This window comes from Charadrius vociferus, unplaced genomic scaffold, assembly GCF_000708025.1.
Source record: "Charadrius vociferus isolate BGI_N301 unplaced genomic scaffold, ASM70802v2 scaffold3060, whole genome shotgun sequence".
In the NCBI taxonomy this organism is placed as follows: Eukaryota; Metazoa; Chordata; class Aves; order Charadriiformes; family Charadriidae; genus Charadrius; species Charadrius vociferus.
In genome coordinates, this window is record NW_009646401.1 from 3,532 (window position 1) to 22,760 (window position 19,229).

General features: G+C 47.5%; 1 protein-coding gene across 1 annotated transcript in view; it reads right to left on the reverse strand.

Moving 5' to 3' along the window:
* Nucleotides 1-195: 195 nt before the first annotated feature.
* Nucleotides 196-19,229, reverse strand: part of CDK12 (cyclin-dependent kinase 12) — a 26,430-nt gene continuing 7,396 nt past the window's right edge. Inside the window, 13 exon segments of the mRNA XM_009894523.1 lie at nt 196-857; nt 3,299-3,748; nt 5,554-5,768; nt 6,560-6,691; nt 7,314-7,430; nt 7,925-8,002; nt 9,365-9,466; nt 10,022-10,078; nt 10,992-11,181; nt 12,010-12,180; nt 12,835-12,974; nt 14,546-14,722; nt 18,520-19,229. The exon segment at nt 18,520-19,229 is cut by the window's right edge and continues 18 nt beyond it. Of these exon segments, the coding sequence (XP_009892825.1) occupies nt 196-857; nt 3,299-3,748; nt 5,554-5,768; nt 6,560-6,691; nt 7,314-7,430; nt 7,925-8,002; nt 9,365-9,466; nt 10,022-10,078; nt 10,992-11,181; nt 12,010-12,180; nt 12,835-12,974; nt 14,546-14,722; nt 18,520-19,229 (3,201 nt within the window).

Here is a 19,229-nt window from a genome sequence, read left to right on the forward strand (position 1 = left end):
CCCGCCGGCAGCCTAGCAAGGAATACAAGAGGGAGCTTTGCAGCAGCTGAAATGCAGACGAGACCTTGCTCTGGCCAAAAAAAAAAAAAAAAAACCCCAAAAAAACCCAAACAAAAAAAAAAACCAAAAAGAAAAGTCATGTCGCTAAAGGTGGCGAGGCGAGGGAGGGCAGGACCGGCGCGAAAGGCGCATCTCTCAGTAAGGAACCCCTCTGCCCCGTCCCCCCCGCGGAGGCACTCTGCCGGGCCCACGGTACGCCTTCCCGTAAGAAGAAGTCGCCTGGGTTGGGGCACCCCAGTTATGACCTGTTCCTGCCCCGCTGGAACCGGCCGTCCCCGGTCCCAGCTCGCCGTAGTTTTGAATTTTGGCCTCTGGATGTACCAGCGTGTTGTTGCTCCCCTCGGCTTTCGTAAAAGATTGCCCGACCGAGTGTATGGCGACGGGGACTCTGGCGAAGCGGAGGTCCTGGTCCCCTGGAAACTGGACAGATCCTGTGCCCTGGTAATTGCTCGTCTCCCCAAGGTGGCTCACGGAGCCCAAGAAGGTCCTGCTTTTCCCCAGAGGCTGGGCAGAGGGTTCTAGTAGCGTCTGGCCCGAATTCAGCTCCTCGGCACCAAATCCCCCCTCTGAGCCCTCGGCGCTGTAAGTCCTGGAGGAGTGGGACCTGCCGTAGTCCGCCGCTCTCGAGGCTTGGTGTTCGTGCGTGGTCTGGCCGAGCGACTCCGCTTCTTGCTGGGAAAAGAGCTGCAGCAGCGCAGCCGTCACAGCCGGGTTCAACTCTTGGGCTGCGCTGGAGAGATCGCCTTCGGACAGAGGCAGCGGCGGCGGCGGTCCAGGAGGCTCAGGGGGTCTCTTCTCTGGTGGGAGAATGCGAGGAGGACATGCTGTGGAAGGGGTAATTCTTTTAAACAGCATCTTAAAACATCACGTGAACAGATATTAAAAACACATTCATACAAAAAAAAAAAAAAAGAAAGAACCAAACAGCCTACCGAGACAGTCCGCTCTCTAGGATGCGCCGGGAAAGAGGCGGAGAGTTTTAAGAGCTGGCATTCGTTCCAAGATCAATGCACACGTTCATTAACGTTTTCCCCGCACTCGCCCCGTCCCCCACGCTCCCAACTAGTCAGCAACAGCTGTCCTAACACATGGGCACCCGTGGAGGGAATTCCCGCTCTCGGATCAAAGGCTAACGCCGAGCGGGAGGCAGATGTGGAGCCACGTGAGGCACGTGTTCCCCGAAAGCGGGGTCTCCCGCTGCAGAGGGACGCCGTGCCCTACCGCGCCGGTACCAGGCTCACCGGCAGCTGCATACTGATGGAGCGTGGCCCTGATGCTCTACTTTGGAAAACAAAAAAAACCAACCCACAAACCCCAACCCCAGCCCCAGCCCTACCAGATCCTGCCAGCACCCGCGACAGACTGGAGGGAGGAGGTTTGCCCTCTCGTCTCCCCTCTTTGTTCTGGTTTCTGACCCTTTTACAAAGCACAATCCAAAACCATCTCAACCCACAAATATTTGCGTGTAACGTAGACTGCCCTGTTTTGCCCCCCCCATCCCATCCCACCCCCAAATCAGACCTGAAGTCACAAGGACTGGTTTCAAAAGGACCCCTCCAGCAAGGACAGAAGCACCCTTCACCCTCCCACCACCATCCCCGCGCTCTCACTACTTTGGGGCGCCGCTTTTGAGGCGGGAAGAACAAAGCAGCCGCGTTCAGCGGTGGGAAAGGCGCGAGCGGCGCTAAGGCAGTGCCAGGGCTCCAAGTGCCGCCACAGAAAGGGAGGACGAGCTCCCCGCAGGACCCGACCCGCTGCCGGCGCCTCGCGTGCCGGCTCCGCTCACCAAACCAGTCCTGCCTCCAACACAACTGAACTGACTCCACCTCGCTCACCGGCAAAAGGATCGGCTACGTGGAGGATTAAAGTTATTACTGGCGATGACGTAAGAGGCCACGAACACCTTGTTGCAATCAGATCCTCAAATCATTTGCAAAACTGGTTATTAAAAAGGTCAAACTTTATTGTGAGAACCAGTAGTCTTCCAGGACCACCCCTCCACCCGTATCAGTCAGTCCACTTTAAAACTAGATTGTATTTAAATCCAGAAAACAATCTTCAGGTAATCTTAAAACCAAGCTGATTTGGGGACAGCATATCATTTAAAATAATTATAAACAGAGAACAACGTTATTTAATTGAATCTGCTCTACAATAACCTAGTTATCTTCCAGTACTAGGGCAAAAAAAAAAAAAAAAGCACGATCACAACTGGCTTGTGGTGGGCGGGTGTGTTGAAGGCACGAGAACACAGCACGTTCAGCTACATTGCAGAGGAGTTGTGTATCGGGCCAAAAGAGGCTCCCCGGAGAGTCTGAGACATACTCAGGAGGCGCTTCTAGAATTTGGTGAGGTCGTCACAGGATGTTGCTAATAATTCAAGAAAAATCAACAGAAACAAAAGACATGGAGACATTTACACTCACCTTTGGAAAGGAAATCCAAGAGTTCACCGATACAATCAGGTCTTTTAAACATGCCTCTTACTCGCTCTACAAGAACCAGCCGTTCGACTCAACTTCACAAGCTGCTCTGAATTTCAGCACTTCTGAAAATCAACCCTACGTATGACCAGGCACACCGCAGCCGGATGCACAAATCTTACGTACACAGCTGCCACCATCCCTCCCTTCCAGCACTCTCCAGTATTTCAGGTCTCATGTTCTTTAAAATAATCTCTGCACTTTTTTTTTTTTGGAGAGGGCTGGAAGAGAACGGTGAAAAAGGGAGTTGGGACAAACAATAAGATGGGAAAATCCACAGAGATCCAACATCCCGTGCAAAACCACTACCTGCATGCGTAACTGATGACTAGGGCTATTAGAGGAAGAACTGACCCTCCAAGGTTCCCTTTTGCTTTTTCGGAAGAAAACCTTTAGTCTTCACTGACCCATTCGCAGCGGAGCCCTAATGGGTTTCACGTGCTTTGGAGACACGAAGCAGAGATGTATTTTTGTGCTTTGGCTTTTCACAGTTGTTAAAGCCTCCTGAGCAGTCCAGCACTTACCGCAGGGAACGGGTCGGGGGTCTTTCTCAGTCTTGAAATCTGAGCCTGGACCACATTCCAGCACCTTTCCTCCTCCCACCCACCCCCCTGCCGCCCTCTGCCACAACACTCGAACGTCTCGGTTCCTCCCGGCTGCGCTTGAACTAGAGGTACTCATACGGAATACTTTAATTGTTCAAACAAGTGCACGGCATCCAAGATGCACAAGCAACGGTCATCATGACTATTTACCTGTACTTTCTTCCGGATGCGACGTCGGGGTTTTCCTTGGCCCCCGTTGCTCACTGCTCTTCTCCCCGTTGCTCTCCTCCAGCGGCATGACGGGCTCCTGGCTCTTCATCAGCTGACTCAGCAGAACGGCCAGCACATTCTGCATATCTCCCTGAGCGCTGGCTGTTTCCGGAGTCGCCTGCTCCTCCGGTAGCTGGGCCTCCGCAGGTGGCTCTTCTACGGGTTCCTCCGCTGCTGCCGCTGCCTGAGACTCATGCTGCTGAGTTGTGGCTTCTGTCAGAGCGTTGATGGACTGGTTGAGAGCCTCCAGCTGCTGCTGCATCTCTGGGTTAGAGTGTACGTTCAACAGCTGGGCCATCTGTGGGACACTCAGATCAGTCTGGCTCTGCAGCAAGTTCAGTAAAACGGCTAGTTCGCTCTGATTCAGCTGCTGGGTGATTTCTCCAAGGCCTGCAGGAAACACAAACAGCATCACAGGCAGGTTAGGCAAAGCTACGTCACCTTGGTTTGTTATCGTGACAGTGCACATACCGACGAACACCTCTTCTCCCCGTCCCCACGCCGGGGGAAGACATGGAGGCTCCAGGAGGAGGATTCCAGGACAGTTTGCTCAGATTTCCACCATCCACTTGCCCCCTCCAGACTGCGATCAGCTCTGAGCAGCACTGCAGCAGCACCCCGTGGTACTGCGCGCACACTGCACTCGCCCGAGGCTGCAGCCGGAAACTGCTCTGTTGGCCACTGAGAGACACTTCTTCACCGCCCCCTCAAATCTACCGACACAACCGCTCCTTAAAGTCAGCTCAGTTGAGCCAAAGCTCCCCATTGCTCAGTTAGCTAACCCAGGGCATCCCCAGCACCGGACTGGTGAGCAAGGACACTGCCGGTTACGTCAGCACATCCGAGGACGCGCGATGAAGGTGGGAAACCCTCAGCCCACCCCAGTGGCAATCAGAGCAACGAGTCCGACAGCAGCGCAGCCCCTCCCAGGCCCCCACAGCACTCCGCGGACCAAAAGCTCTCCCTCCTGCCCTGGAAAGCAGGTTTCCCGGGATGGAGCTAAGCTGCTGTTTGGGATAGGGGAAGGGTGTGTTCCACTGACGCAGCAAAAGAAATTAGGTCGAGCAGAAGGCAATTCCTTGCCGAAAGCCGGCCCGGGATCACAGAGGGCTCTGTCCTGACCTGCAAGTATCCAGGTTAGTCTAAAACACAACCCTTGAGTGGCATCACCTCCCTTTGCACCACGCTGGAGCAGAACCTCCTGAGTGACAAGTGACAAGGGTGCCACCTTCACACTGACACTGACTTTGTAAGTCAAACTTTTTGGGAAGAAGGGTGCAAAGGTTTGGTTTTAGAAACTTAAAATTAAGCTCCTCTTGCTGGTAGGCAACCAAGAACGTGACACTCACTTTCCTCAGCTGTTTGTTCATCCAACCACCACCTTTTGTCCATCTGCCATGTTGCACTGAACACATGGATCACGCGTTCCCTGGAGCAAGAACTGTCTGCCTTGTTACTTGTCAGTACAACATTTGACACAAAGGAAGCTTTAGCCCATATCTGGGTTTTTATAAGGCTTCCACAGAACAATCAGCGTGGTCGGGGCAGCTTTGTATCTCTCTACATTCCCCGTTATCAGAATACCGCTCCTCCAGCTATTTTCTACACACCAAAGGGTTGGTGACAGTTTTGGAAACAGTGCACAAGTCCTGGTCCAGCAAGTCTTTATGACCAAGTCATCTTTTTTTTTTTTTTTACAAGAAGCAAAAGTGCAAAAATGTACACTTTTGCTCACCGGTCTGTTACATCCCACGCCTTATCTTTATATAATCTGATCAACAAGATCAAACTTCAGCTCATTTTCACACCCTTTACATGGCTGTACCTTCCAGCCCATTATCTGCTACTTCGCTGGCTTAAGTGACTCAACTCCTTTCGTTATTCTCCGTGAAAGCATGTTTCAGAACCCATATTATAACTCATAGAACAAATTCATAGTCAGCTCATCAGCGAGCGACTCCTGAAGGCCAGCCAGAACGCTCTGCAGCCAATCGTTCCCACAGCAGAGAAAAAAATAAAAGAGAAAAAGAAAAAAAACCCCACAAATCAGGATAGGAAGATTCTGGAATGCCCTTTCTGCAGAAATAAAGGTGAAAGAACCAGACTGGCTTGAAAATGAACATCAGCCTCCCACACCCAGACCAGCGAGGTAACACGTCAGGAGGAGCCTTTTCCAGGCCAGACGGGGCACTGACCTACTGCATCTCCAGTACCAGCCTCTGTTTTGAGCTGGGCAGGCTGTGGGTGCACAGGACTGCTGTTGTTTTTGACAGTGTCTGTGCTTGTAACAGAGGTAGTTTCTTTCCGAGAAACTTTTGATAACGGTGGCTCCTCCACTGCAATCCCGCTTTGCCGCTGCCGTCGGCGTTTCTTGCTCCACAGCTCGTGGCAATCCTGCCAGTGGGGAAGGCTGGAAGAGAACACTTCACAGTTAAGACACACAGCAAGAAAACCCATCTAATCCTCAAAGACCACAGAAATCTATTCATGCCATAAGAGAAACACAACTGTTCCTCTGAATGCAACCATACTATTAAACCAAGAAGGGAGAAGAGTCTTAAACCCAGGAAAGGCAGTGTAATCGCATGTGCATCACTTAACTTGCTCTGGGATGTCACCCTCGAATGGACAGGGTTAGCTACAATGCACATAAGCTGCAACGAACACAAGTCCACCGAGCTTTGAGTCTGGTGGCTTTAAGAAAGCAGCTGCCATTAGTAACTCTGAAGGAAATGGGAATCTCAAAAGATACTGCCACACTTGCACGCAAAGCAGCTACAGCAGAGTTTTGTAACCTGCTTGACTGGAGCGGGGAAAAAAGAGCTGCAGACAGCGCGACACTGCTCAACAGCCACTCTTCAGTCAATTAACAAGCAACATAAGTGGGGCCTGGTCAGTTCTCCAGGGCACAGAGGACAGGGCTATACTACATGCTACCCATCTTCCAACAGAGTTTTACAACATCTTACAAGCATTAAACTGAGCTTTATAAAGCCAGCAGGAAACTAACAGCACAGGAAGAGCTGTTTTCTCAGCCATATGACAGAATGCAAGGGCAGAGTCGCGAAAAAAAACCAAACAGAAATAACTTAATACTGACTGAAAAAAAAAAAACCCCAACCCACAGCCAAGCCAGTGGCTCCTTCCCAAAGCTCATTAGCAGAGAGCCCACTGCGGTGGAGGGTGCCAGCTGGAACTTACTCTGGAGGTGCCATTTTGCTGAGGTCAACATCCTTAAGGAAGTCACTCTGCAGCGCCTGTTCTGCTGTGCAGCGCTTGCCGGGGTCCAGCGTCAGCATGTGGTCCAGCAGGTCGAGAGCAGACGAAGGAATGCTGCGCAGAGTTGGAAATACGGCTGAGTTAAGGGGTTGCTCGGACCAGGGGGAGAAGCTGACTTTCAGAGAAACACCTCAAGCTTAAGAGAAATCCCTGCAGTCAAAATTTATTACTACGTGATGCAGCAGCTCAAAGACATCAACGGAACAGCCATCAGTTACGTGATACTTTCAGTCTAATTTTTGCCATTTACGAAGAGCAACTCTGCTACAAATCCCACAAGATTATCACTCATACTGTCCTCCCCGCCCAGAGAGCACATCTCTGCAGCGTCAGCCTCAGCACCGAGAACCCCACACTGTCAGGTGTGCTTTCCAGCTGCAGACCGCAGACCATAGCTACAAGTGTCACGAGCACGCAGAGGCAGGGAACCCCTCCGGAAGGCACCCGCAGCAGATCAGATATTTAGAAAGGGGACAGTGACCCCATTCCAGCCTTCCCCAGATGGGAGAAGCCCTCCTGGAGAGGGCTGCCCAAGGGCAGAGGGCAAGAAGGGGAACCACTGCTTTATGCTGCCAGGTAGACTAGAGCCAAAGGACAGCAAGACAAGTCGCCCAACGTAAGAGAAGGCCATAACCCCCACACACAGCCCCTTATCCTCTCTGCTAATAATACTCACAAGGAGAACTCCTCACGCAGACGCCTTCGGTATTGCTTCTTCGGTTTCATAGTGTTGAAGTAGGGCAACTTGATGACATCTGGCCACACCGCTGGACAGGGGCTCCCGCAGAGCCGGCTGCGAACCAGAACAGCAGAGTACAATCAGCAGGTGAAACGCAGCTAGGAGGAGAAGAGCCACCAACCCCAGCGAAAACATGTCCTTCCTAAGCAGCTTTGTGTACCAATACTGTAGGTCTGGATACACTTCAATGAAGATTAGATAGCCCTCGGGTTAAAAAGAAGGCATCAGGAAGAGGAAAAATGCTTACCTGGAGTTTATAAAGCATTCAACACAATGAATTTTCAGTGTGAGAGGTAGTTTAGCTTCATGATTTTTGCACTCAACTAACAGCAGCAAAGTTTACTGAGGGTGCATACATTAGCAACCACACACTTGATGGTAGGCATGGACACGGAGATGCCTAACTATTCACATCTGCAGTTACAGTCATTTGCTCGCCCTATTTTGCAGGCAGATTAGAGAAAGAGGGCTCTTATAACACAGAGACTGTGTGCATGAGCAGTTTCTGCAGTACCTCTTCTCATAGGCATGCATGTGCAATGCTTTACCTGATTAATTCAAGCTGAGCCAGTTCCAGATTGGCTTGAAAAATAGGCTTCTTTGTAAACAGTTCCCCGAGGATACAGCTGGAAAGAGGAAAAGCAAGAGGTCATGACAGCAAACCCTTGGGATGATCGTTTGAACACTGCAGCATTTCTGTTCAGAAGCAGGTTTGCCCGAGGAGAGTTATTTGCATCAGGGCTTGTAGTTGAGAACTGACAAACTAACCTATGTGTACAGAGTCACCAGTTCTGCACAGCTGGGAAATAACATTCACCAGTAGGCTGTTAACATGTCATAGGCTTCCCGCTTTAACTCTTTGCGGGGAAAGGAGGACGTGTCAATAGCATGATGAGAAAAAACGGCCAGGCATCTCGTTTTCCTCCAGATTCAGCCCATTTATCCTTTCAGCTTTACTGAGAGGTATCTGTTGGGCCAAACTATCCTCAGCTGCCAGGAGCTCACTGTTTGTCACTGCCAAGCACAGGATATAGCCTTACACACACGTTTGTACACACACACTACAGTTGTACAGCTGGAAAGGAAAGAAGAGAAGGAGAGAGGGGACAAGTCTGACTCATTCAGTCCTTAACATCGACCCTTAAACCTTCTGGCAGGAATGACAATCAGCGCCAAATATAGCTGTGGGCTGATACAGGCACCTGTCTGCTGGAGCTGCTCATTTGGCACATTTGAACAGCAACTGGACCTCGTGGCCGGAGTTTCCAGAAGTAATTAGCAGGGCCTGACTTTTACAAACCTTTTTGTTGGTAGACTAAGCTCTGCTGAAAGTTTACGTGCGAGTATCACAATGGGAAGTACGCATTTTGGGAAATGCAGCCCCAGTTCTGAAGGCTGCATCCTCCACACTCTGGTTCTGAATCACTTGGAATATGTTCCATCTTTGTCTTCAAACTGCCCAGACCCCTCCTGTTCATGAGGCTCCCTACGCTATTCGAAACCTGAGATCTCTACTTTAAAATGTTTCCTAGATTTAGCTGAAAAAATTAGGTGACAAACAGAACAATCTAAAGAGGTTACAGAAAAACTATTAGGTCGTTAAAACCATACACTAAAGCCATGGCCAGCAGATTAAGCTTGTCACCCCTTCTGATCTTAATGGGACATCATTATCAAAGGTTGGTTGGTTTGGTTTTGAACCAGTAAGAACAAATACCTTTTATGCTCTCACATGTCAACACCAAGAAAAGTCTCATTCTTGGAGTTTTCACTAAATACTATAGTTTTAGTTAGGTGACACACGCCTATTTCCTCAAAGCACAGAATTTTGAAAGTATTCCTACACTATCACAACACACTTTGCCCAGCTGGACTAGACACAGTTTCAGAAATCAGCACAACTCAAAGACTACCTTCCGTTAGAACTACTCTATTCACGTGCTGATGTTCACAGCCCAAACAACAGACGATACAAACCACACACTTACCCACAGCTCCACACATCTATGGCTGGTGTGTAACGCTCCTCACCTAGCAGCAATTCTGGAGGTCGATACCATAATGTAATGACTTTATTTGTGTATGGACGGCTGGAATGGAAGATACAAGTGTAAATTGATGACAAGAGCCACAAAACCCTTACGAACTGTATTTATTACTTTCAAACAGCAGAGTTAGGCACACAAGCAGAACCAGTGGGCTTTCAAGGGTCTAGACTTCCACAGCACCTGCCTGAGTTAATTAAAGATGAGGAGGTAACACAGATTTTACAGGTCTGCCTGCGTGCTCTAGGCAGTAGCTTGTAGGTACCCAAGCCTGAACAATTCTGACCTGCAACAGGTGGTAGCAGGCTGCCGCGACTGAACAGTGACTGATCTCAGAGCAAAACGTGGTCCATGGCAGGTCCACAGCAAGCAGAGAAGGTGTTTTGGTTCCTTATCAGCTGGTTTGTCTAATGGACAACTATTAATACCAGCCAGGAGGATATTTTTCCGACAGCTGGAGCTGTGTTATACCACTTCCACTGGAAATAATTTCTCAGGCAATGCCAGGACTTCCAAGTGAAGAGACTGTGCAGATATTAAGAAGGTGCTCATCCCACCTACGTAAACCATTTCCCCCTTCTCTGCCCTGCTATGCCTCACCTCTCCTCTGAGCTGTAGAGTCGGGCGAGTCCAAAATCTGCAAGTTTAATTTGCCCACTGAAAGACAAAAAACAGTTGCTGGTTTGAATCCCAGCTAAGCTCACATGCTGCAAGAAGTAAAAGGTAACAAAATCCCCCCGTGCAGTAGAAAAGCCCAATAATGCAATGTTTGCAGTAATTACTTTTGGATATGCCAGTCTTAATTTCTCAAACCCTATTTAATGCTTCAAAGAAACGGGGAAAACACCAGTAAGTAATAATTCAGCCTCATCTCTGTCACAAACCCTTCCCAACAGACCAACGTCCCAGTGAAATTTTTCAGCTGGATATCCAGACACATGGATGCAGTTATGCGCAGTATTATTCTCACAGGCTCAAAGTTTTCTTATGGGTATCCAGGTAAAGACTTGAGAATTAACAGCAAATGAATAATTGTTATGTATTCTGTGATCAACCACCTTACTGCCAAACATTGCTATCTGGAGGGGAGAGAGCATTCAGGGAGAATTGCTACTTCCTACCTTAACCCTCAATGGTTTCTCTACATACAAACACTTCCAATAAACAGTATTTTTGCCAAAATACCATGGAGACCAAGAGTACACAGAGACCCATTTACTTCAACTCACCACGAAAGAAAGTTAACTGTAAGGAGCTACAAAACGGTGAGCAGAGGGCCTCACGCAGAGAGCCTGCCACCACCAGCAAGTTAAGCAGAAGGTTATTAGGGCTGTTCTCCCTTCCAGCAGGAGCTGTGTTCTCAGCCAGCAGCACCCAGGAAAGGTACTGCTTAATTATAAGCACCCCTCACACCACCGGTGGAAACACACAGGGCTGTATTCCTACAGTGAATCAACACCTCCGGCCCCAAAGCATACCCAGGGCGAAGACAACAACTACGTGCTCTCAGCTGAACCCAGGGAGAGCACGGGCAAGAGCTCGGACAGGACCGTATCCACTCCCCAGTTACCTGTTGTTCAATAAGATGTTGGAGCACTTAATATCTCGATGAAGGAAATTCTTTTTGTGACAATAATCCAGACCCTCCATTAACTGTTTCATGAAAGACTTGATATGGTCCTCTGAGAAATGTACCAAGCCAGATTCTAGCAGCCCCATTAGGTCATGGTCCATGTACTCAAACACAAGGTAAAAGGCACCTGGTATGATAAAGAGAAGCGATTTAAGACAAGAGGAGAGACTGAGGAAAAGAAAGAATGAAAGTAGATTCAATCGTTGAAACATCTTTTTGTGCACTGTTCAGTGTGGTTCTGTTGGTGTGTTCTCTAACAGAGTCTTGTGATACTTAAGGCTTGGTAAGCATCCTGAAAGAAGTGTTTTTCCTTGAGGGGAGGACAGAACTGAAAAACTAAGTAGCCCCTCTAGCGTATCGAGCTGAGCATGTGAAATCAAAATACACCCCCCAAAATGAATTCCTTTGAAATACTGATCACATTTACCCATCCAATTTTGTTCTTCTTTCACTCTAGTTTAAGAGACTACTGCTATGTTTGGCTTAAACTGATATTCACATTGTCCCCTTCTCTCTCATGGAGGGGAAGCCTCCAAACAACAGCTACCGGGATGCTGTAACACCTTTCTTCCACAATGGCAGAGGACAAAGTTTTCCAACTGGGAAGTTTGTTGGCACTAATCAGTGTTAAAAGTGACCCTGTAAAGGCTTGCTTTTTTTTTTTTTTTTTTTAAAAAAAGACTGCTCTTTTGCGGCTCTACAGGAATGCAATGCATTATTTTAAGCCTGTGTCTACCTCTGCTCTGCAGTGCGACAACTCATTGTAACTGGAATCTATCCTTTGATGTAAGGCCAAATCCAGACGCCAAACTTGCTGGAACTATGTATCAAGGAGGAATGAAAAAAAGAAAATCTACACCAGAGTTTAGATTTTCAGTTTTACACTAAACAATAAACAAATGGAGTTGCATCACCTCTTTGGCTAATTGAAACCACACCCTGCAGCAAATACTACCTTTGTCCTTCTTGAAATCCAGTGCATCTTGTTTGTCTGTGACAATTTCCTTCATGTTAACAACACTGCGGTGGATCAGCTGCCGAAGGATTTTGATCTCGCGGATGGCCGTGATGGGGAAACCTTCCTTTTCATTGTCCAGTCGCACCTTCTTGAGAGCCACCAATTCACCTGCCAGAACGAGCCAGCGTCAAAGCCTCTGCGCACACCACTGCTAACAACTCTGCGGGTTTCCAGGGGGAAGTTGAAAGCAGCTATGAGCACAGCCAATATCCACCAAGAAACAGCAGAAGCAGCTTTAGTTACCACCCTACTAATCTTTGTTACGTGGCCCCGTCAGAAGTTATCACACCAACAACTCAAGACAGATGACACCAGTGCTCCTCCTACCCTGCTTCAGAGCAGAGTCGCGCAGGTGAACATAAATTTACCCCGGAAACCCCTGCAGCCCCTTTCACAAGCTCTGCTACAGTACAGTCTGCCAAAGGCACGTTGAAAAAGCAGGACTTGAGTCGGCCCGTAGTTATACCTACCACGACCATCGGGCCACGTGACAAACCGTACACACAGGGCACACGACTCCACAAGCAGAGAGGGCAGCTGGGCACTAACTCACACTTACCGGGACTTCAGAGCTTCTGTTCTTTTGTCCCTTTTGAAAACACCTGATGTAGATGTTTATTCCAAGGCTGGAGCTGTTTCTAGTTCTACAGGTATTCGTCATTAACCAGCAACACCACTAACGCTGGAACGGGTTTTAAGCACGCCCACAGTAACAAGTCCTTAAAGAAGCAGAATCAGTCTGAACCCACTTGGCATCCTTACCTGTATCCTTGTCCTTGGCTTTGTACACCTGCCCATATGTCCCTTCTCCGATAATCCCAATGATATCAAACTTGTCCACGCAACGCTTCCCCCAGTCGCTTTCCGTCTGTCTCCTTTCCCCATACCGAGGGCAACAGATTCTGGAAGAGGGAAGGGGACTGTTAGACATCCCAGTGCTCCACCTCACCCGCCATCCCGCACGCAAGTGCCCATTCGACTGTGTTAAGCTGTACCCTAAAAACAAAAAGCAAAGGTCAGGCGCCCCGACTTCACACTCCTAGCAACGGAGTATTCAGTAGAGTTTAATGAATTATGCTATATATTCTCAACTACTCCGGACACAGGCACTGCTACACAGGAATATTACTTTTTTTATTTCATTCAGATACTAAAACCACCCCAGGCAGAACACTCTCGCTATCAGATCCCTTCAGTTATGCATTTATCAGCTGCGTACAGCTAACGAGCAACACCTTGTTCCTCCTGCGGAAATAAGGAGTGCAAAGAGTGGGGAGAACAAGCAGAATGGATATTATGCCACCTCAACCCCGGAGACTGAGGCAGCAGAACCACTCCACTGCAGCCTACCCCGGGCACAGTCAGCTACGCAGACTCCTGCCAACATCTCATTACGCACATTTAACTGAGAGTACCTTGAAGGAGAACCACATCAGTATCTTTATCTAAAAAATACCAGAGAATTATGCTACAGTAGGATGAAAACCAGCGTTTGGAATCTTCCGCAGAAACACTGGACATTTGATTTTTATTTAAAAAAAAAAAGCGTAGCTAGCACCCTGTGTACAAAATGCCAAGGCAGTTTGCTTCCTCAACAACTGCATATATTTTGTTATCAGGGAAGTTGTGTACATCATGCAACGTGACTAATACTGCAATTGTGCGTGAAGAAAAGGCGTTTGTCTCCTAGTGGGAATAAGTAATTCCTAGAAGCACCACGAGCTTTACATCGGGATACACATCAGGAGGTTCCTGTGGCCTGCAGGCTATGGGCTAAACCAAGAGAGGAGAGAGCTTTCAGGGTAGATGCGGCTGGAGATCGAATACGACACACTCCAGCAATTTCTGCCACTGAAAGAGTCAAAGGGGAAGACAACAGAATCCGTCACAGCTTCAGTACAGAGCCTGAAGCCTAATCTGCATTTTGCCCACACTTTGCACAACCTCCTCTTCTGCCCAAACTGCTGTACTGCTCATCCTCAAATAGACGGGGCAAGTGGCCTTCAGCTGTCAGTGGCCCAAATACGAAATGACTCACAGAAAAAATTATATTTTCTTAATATACCGTAAGAAAAAAGAAAAAAAAAGAAATATGAACTCGTTTTCTCCACATTTCACTCACCTCAATACAGACAGCACTCAAACGAGCCTGGGGACAAAAGTATTTACAAAACTGAACCAAATCTGGCTAAAGACGTGTAAGTAAGTGCACGTTAAGTGTTCTCCCCATCCAGTAAATGGTGGGGAGGCTGCTGAGAGCTGGCAAAGCAGCTGCCAGGTTCCATTTCAAAAATGACTGCACTTTCATCAGCACCGTCTCCAGAAGGAGCACAGGACACGCAGTCAGCTCTTCTGGGAGCGCTGCGGCACACACTGAGACTTAAAGCTTTGGAAACTTAGACCGATGTCTGTGTGAAGAAACAGAAAACCTAACAACAAAAAAAAATGCTGAAGAAGAGAAAGCCAGCCTTACTTTGGTCTCTTTTTGAACGGTTGCTGAGGTGGTGTGGCTGCCTTTGGTTCCGGGGAGTCAGGAGGAGACGGGTCCCCTCCAGGGAGCTCTGGAGGGAGCGGGAGGTCCGTGAGTAAGTGTCGTGGTCTCTGCTCTCTGTCTTTCTTCACAGGTTTTGGAGGAAGAATCTCTTTTGGACTAAACTCCGAAAAGTTAATACAATACAAAAGTCAGACTCAACAGTCAATTAAACAAGAAAAGTCTACTGTAGGACAACAGCCCTCTATTTGAGAATGTAAAGTTAGGAGCCCAAGTTTAAGTGCCAAAATCAGCATAGCCAAGTATAAAACCAAACAGCCTTAAATTTTACAATGATAATACATCAGGAGAGAAAAGCGTTAGGTTTGAATGCACGTCTTCAAATAAACACACAGCTCTCTGCAACTAGAACTTGCTCAGTTTGCACAAATAAGTAGTTATTCTGAGTTTCCTGTAAGACAGTTCAGGTTATCAGCCAGCACCCACTTTCCGACCCTTACTTCCTCTATTTAGTCCATTTATCATAATGAAATTAAATGCATGACTTGTTAAGGACCACTATAAATATGAAGCCAGAATTAAGCCTCCCTACATAAGTAACTTTTAACTTCTTAGCAAGGGCTGAAGCGTAGCTCTAACTTGGGAATATTGCTGAGAAACCAAAAGCTGACTTTTTTAAAAAAAAAATAAAAATCAGATTACCAATGGCATCAGAAGCTTGGTTTAGACTGGCAAGAGTCTCACAAGCAGAGCCTAATTTCTCTCTCATGGATGCAACAGGGAGAATTCCTAGGTCTGAACAGTCAGGAATTCTTCTCCAGGCAAATCTTCGCTTCTCCAGGAAAAGAAAAAGATTAAGAGATACCAACAACCCTCCAAGGTTCGTTTTTAGGGCAGCCAGCAGGAGGTTTGCTGTTTGTCAGCATCACCAGGTCTAACACTTCAGCACAGAGAACTCCACATAAATGAAGTGATGGAAGTAGGTCATTTTCCCAATTTTTTTGATTAGGCGCTGCCTAATCTGCACGAAAATCTCTTGTGAAATAGAGTTAAGGAACCAGACAAAGGAGGACACTATTCTGGCACTGAGCTCTGACGTCTTCCGTCAGAGATGGGGGAGCAACCTTCTCCCACCGCTAACAAGTCACCAGGCAGCTGCAGAACGAACGGCACACCACGCCAGCCTAGACCTGCGAGGAGAGCATTCACCAACGGGCACTGTAACCAGCAGTACCCGTCCTAGAAATACCAGAAGTGGGAGAGCTGTATGGGCTGAAGCTCACCCCCCAGCAACTGCAAATTGTTAACGTGCAGAACGATACCCAGCTGGGCCACTTCGCCAAGGCAGAATCCATGCTGAGCCTCAGAAGAGGTTCTCCAAAGCAGGACCTCGACAGCCAGGGCCTCCAACCGCACACAGGAGGCAAGAGACTTTGTTCCAACAGAGCAGATCAACTCGGTTTTGCTTTCTTTATGGCTTTCACATGTATACTTGAAGCACTGATCTAATGTCCAGTTCCTACAGATTGAACGTTCACAGTAACAAAAAAGCAGTTGTTTATTTGACTTTGTGTTTAAACCACTTCTAATTGGCAATTCACTTGTTCTGATAGTATTTAAATATCTAATAGTACATGCTAAGCTTGGGCCCTATGACTGTCAACGAGATTCAGCCTTCTTCCAGGTGCACGTCAAAAGCCAGCTTCTCTGCAAGACTTCTCGGGAAGAGCGAAGGTGTGTTTGTAGGTTTAAGCACGGTGCCCAGCCTTCCAGGAGGTCCCTTCTCTCCCTCTTACCGAAGAGTTACTGTTTTCTCACTGACACACTGTTATCTGTGCTCAGTTACATACAGCTTAGTTAATCTATTTGCATACCAGCACTGGTGCTGCTAGCTGGTTCCTGTAACTTTAATTACCCCCAGAACACTTGGGCATATCACCAGGCATTTCCTTCAAAGTGAGAAAGTCAAACAGACCCTTCAGAGTTGCCCAAGCTGAAAAATGACAGAGTACAAACGCCGACTGCCTAACAAAGTCTGCTAGAAGCTACCTCGCTTCTATCCCTCCCCTAAAATAACAGGAATACGATCAGTCAGGTCTGCGTTTTTAACTATGTTAATGCTGTGAACAGTCAACCAGAAGTTCCCAGGAACGCATGCAACTCCTGAGCGCGACACCAAACACCTACAAAGTTTATACCACTTGCTCCTAAACAGCTTTTCCTCTCCTCCCGCTGCATCTCCTGCTAGGTGAAGCGACCCACAGTGCACCTTGACTGCTGTGAAGTCTAAAAGCATTATAGACAGATATTAAGTCTTGAGAGCTCAGAAAGCCTCAAGAAAGGTTAAAGAGTCTCTACCTGAATCCTGCCAGTCTCAGCATATGGAAACAAAAGTCTAAGAGAAGTCCTGCTCATAAACACGAAGGCAGTTGATTAAGAGTGAGCTTCCATACCGAGTCAGTGCCATACGCAACTGCCAGTAGACTCAGCAAAACAAAGTGGGATTTCCCGTCCTTTTATTGGGAAAAAGTCACTGCAAATCCATTTACTAAGCTAAGCAACCAGCTGTACTATCGCCTGCACTCCTAAGTTCATAGTGATGGCAGAGATAAAACACACTTTTACAAAATTAAGCCACACTTGGGTGGGAAAAGAAGAAAGAGCTCCAGGTGCGAGCGGCTAAAAAATAAAAGACATTATTTGCAGCACAATTTCTGCGTTTGGAAATCGGGGAACACAGCAGCAGAATCTTGCTTAGATTGGCATTTGAGTTGGAAAAAAATCTGCAATCTGTTAAAAGCTACTGCTCATCACAGATACATTTAAACTAAACAGATATTCGCTGAACATTACACAGCTTAGGAAGGGCAACAAACATGCACAAGCCTAACTTTATGTTGATCGCAGTGACAACATTACACTAATTTACATCGATACCAGGACAAACCATGAAAATCAATTAAATGAATCACAATATGTAACATACTGTGTTCACTTCAGCCACAGGGTAATTATATCAAGTCATAACTATCCTGTAACACACTATTCATTAAAAAACACGCTTCGCTAACCAACAAGATACCTAGTACATATTTAGCGATGGCTGGAGAGACACAGAAGTTGTTAGGGAACGACGGGCTCCGCAGATCAAGTAGAAAAAAAAAGTATCAGCGATGACCTCATGTTAACAACACTATGACATACTAACAGCTACAAGAGGGGGGGGGAGGGAGTTTTTTCTTCTTATCCATCTCCATTTTGGATATTTTGTCCCATTCTCCTCTTCTGCCCCCCAACTAAAAAACCCCACGATAAGGTTTTTCAGACAAGTTCCTGTTAGAAGCCAAGGTGCAGTTTCAGCCTTTCATTTTTAAACTCTTTTTCAAACAAACAAGAAAGAAGGATTGTATTAGTTATTCAATAATTAAGACAATACTTAAGGTAAACCAACGCCATCTTTGACACGTGAGCCCGTTCAGTGAATTTGGAACCAAAATAGCTCTGGTTTGTGTTCTTGTATTGGAATTGTTAATCGCTTTCCTGTTACTTAAGTGCATGGTTTTGGATGAATTGAACAAAAACACAATTTCAAAACAAGCCTGTGCAAACGGCTGCAACACGAAGGGGTGTGTAATTCCAGAGCCATGTTTCATTACTGTAATAAATATGACCAAAGAGCGATGCGAAACCTTTACTAACCAGCATTAAAGCTGCAGCCAGACCTCTCTTTCTCACCGAGACAAGATGTAACTACCTGCACAGGATCACAAAACTCCCCACAAAAACCTGCCAGGGCCAATACCAGGAATGGCTGTGCAATAACGCATTTATACCAGCGGCACAGTCTTCAGCGTACCCTGCAGGATCAGCTCACAACTGTCAAACTAACCAGAAGAATCTGTTTATTTCAACAGTTTGCTTTTAAATGCAAACAGGATGCTCTTGTGTGACCTTACCTATCCAAGTCATCTTCCCCAACTAAAATAGGGGGGAGCGGAAGCGGAGGCAACGTTGAAGTTTTCAGGTGTGGGATAGCAGCCGTCACAGACACTTGTGTTTTTGTAGCGACTTGGACAGAGGACTGAGAGTTCACCTGAGAGGATAAAGTAGACGTCCTTGGGTGGGAAGAAGATGGCAAAGACGTTGGGGCTGAAGTAGGGACCTGAACGGGAGTCAGTTGGGACGGTGGCAAAGGTGGAACAGCAGGTGACGGAGGCAAAGGCGGCAATGGTGGAGTCAGAGGTGGTGGTGTGGTTGTCGGCAGAGGTGGAGGAGGTGATTTTATTGAGGGTAGTGGGGGTGGAATCTCCTTCTCTGCTGTGTCTGTCTCTTTTGGAGATAGGAGGTCCTCTACCACTGCTACAGGCTTCAAGTCTTTTGTTCCCGTCTGTTTTGAATCTCTAACTGGAACAGGATGCTTCCTCTCAGAGTTCTCCTCTGCCTTGATTTTTGTTGTCTCTGCAGGGGCTTTAGTCTCTGCATTCGTATACAGTAAATTAACTAATTCTGTATCTGAAGATGCTTTTTCAGATTTAACAGTTTTGATGACCTTTTTAGATTCTGTTCCAGACTCCTTAAGTTCAGCTAAGCTGTTCTCCTTTCTAGACAGGAAAACAGGCGAGCCCTTTGCCTCCTTCCCGTCCACCTTGGCCGCAGCTGCTGCCAC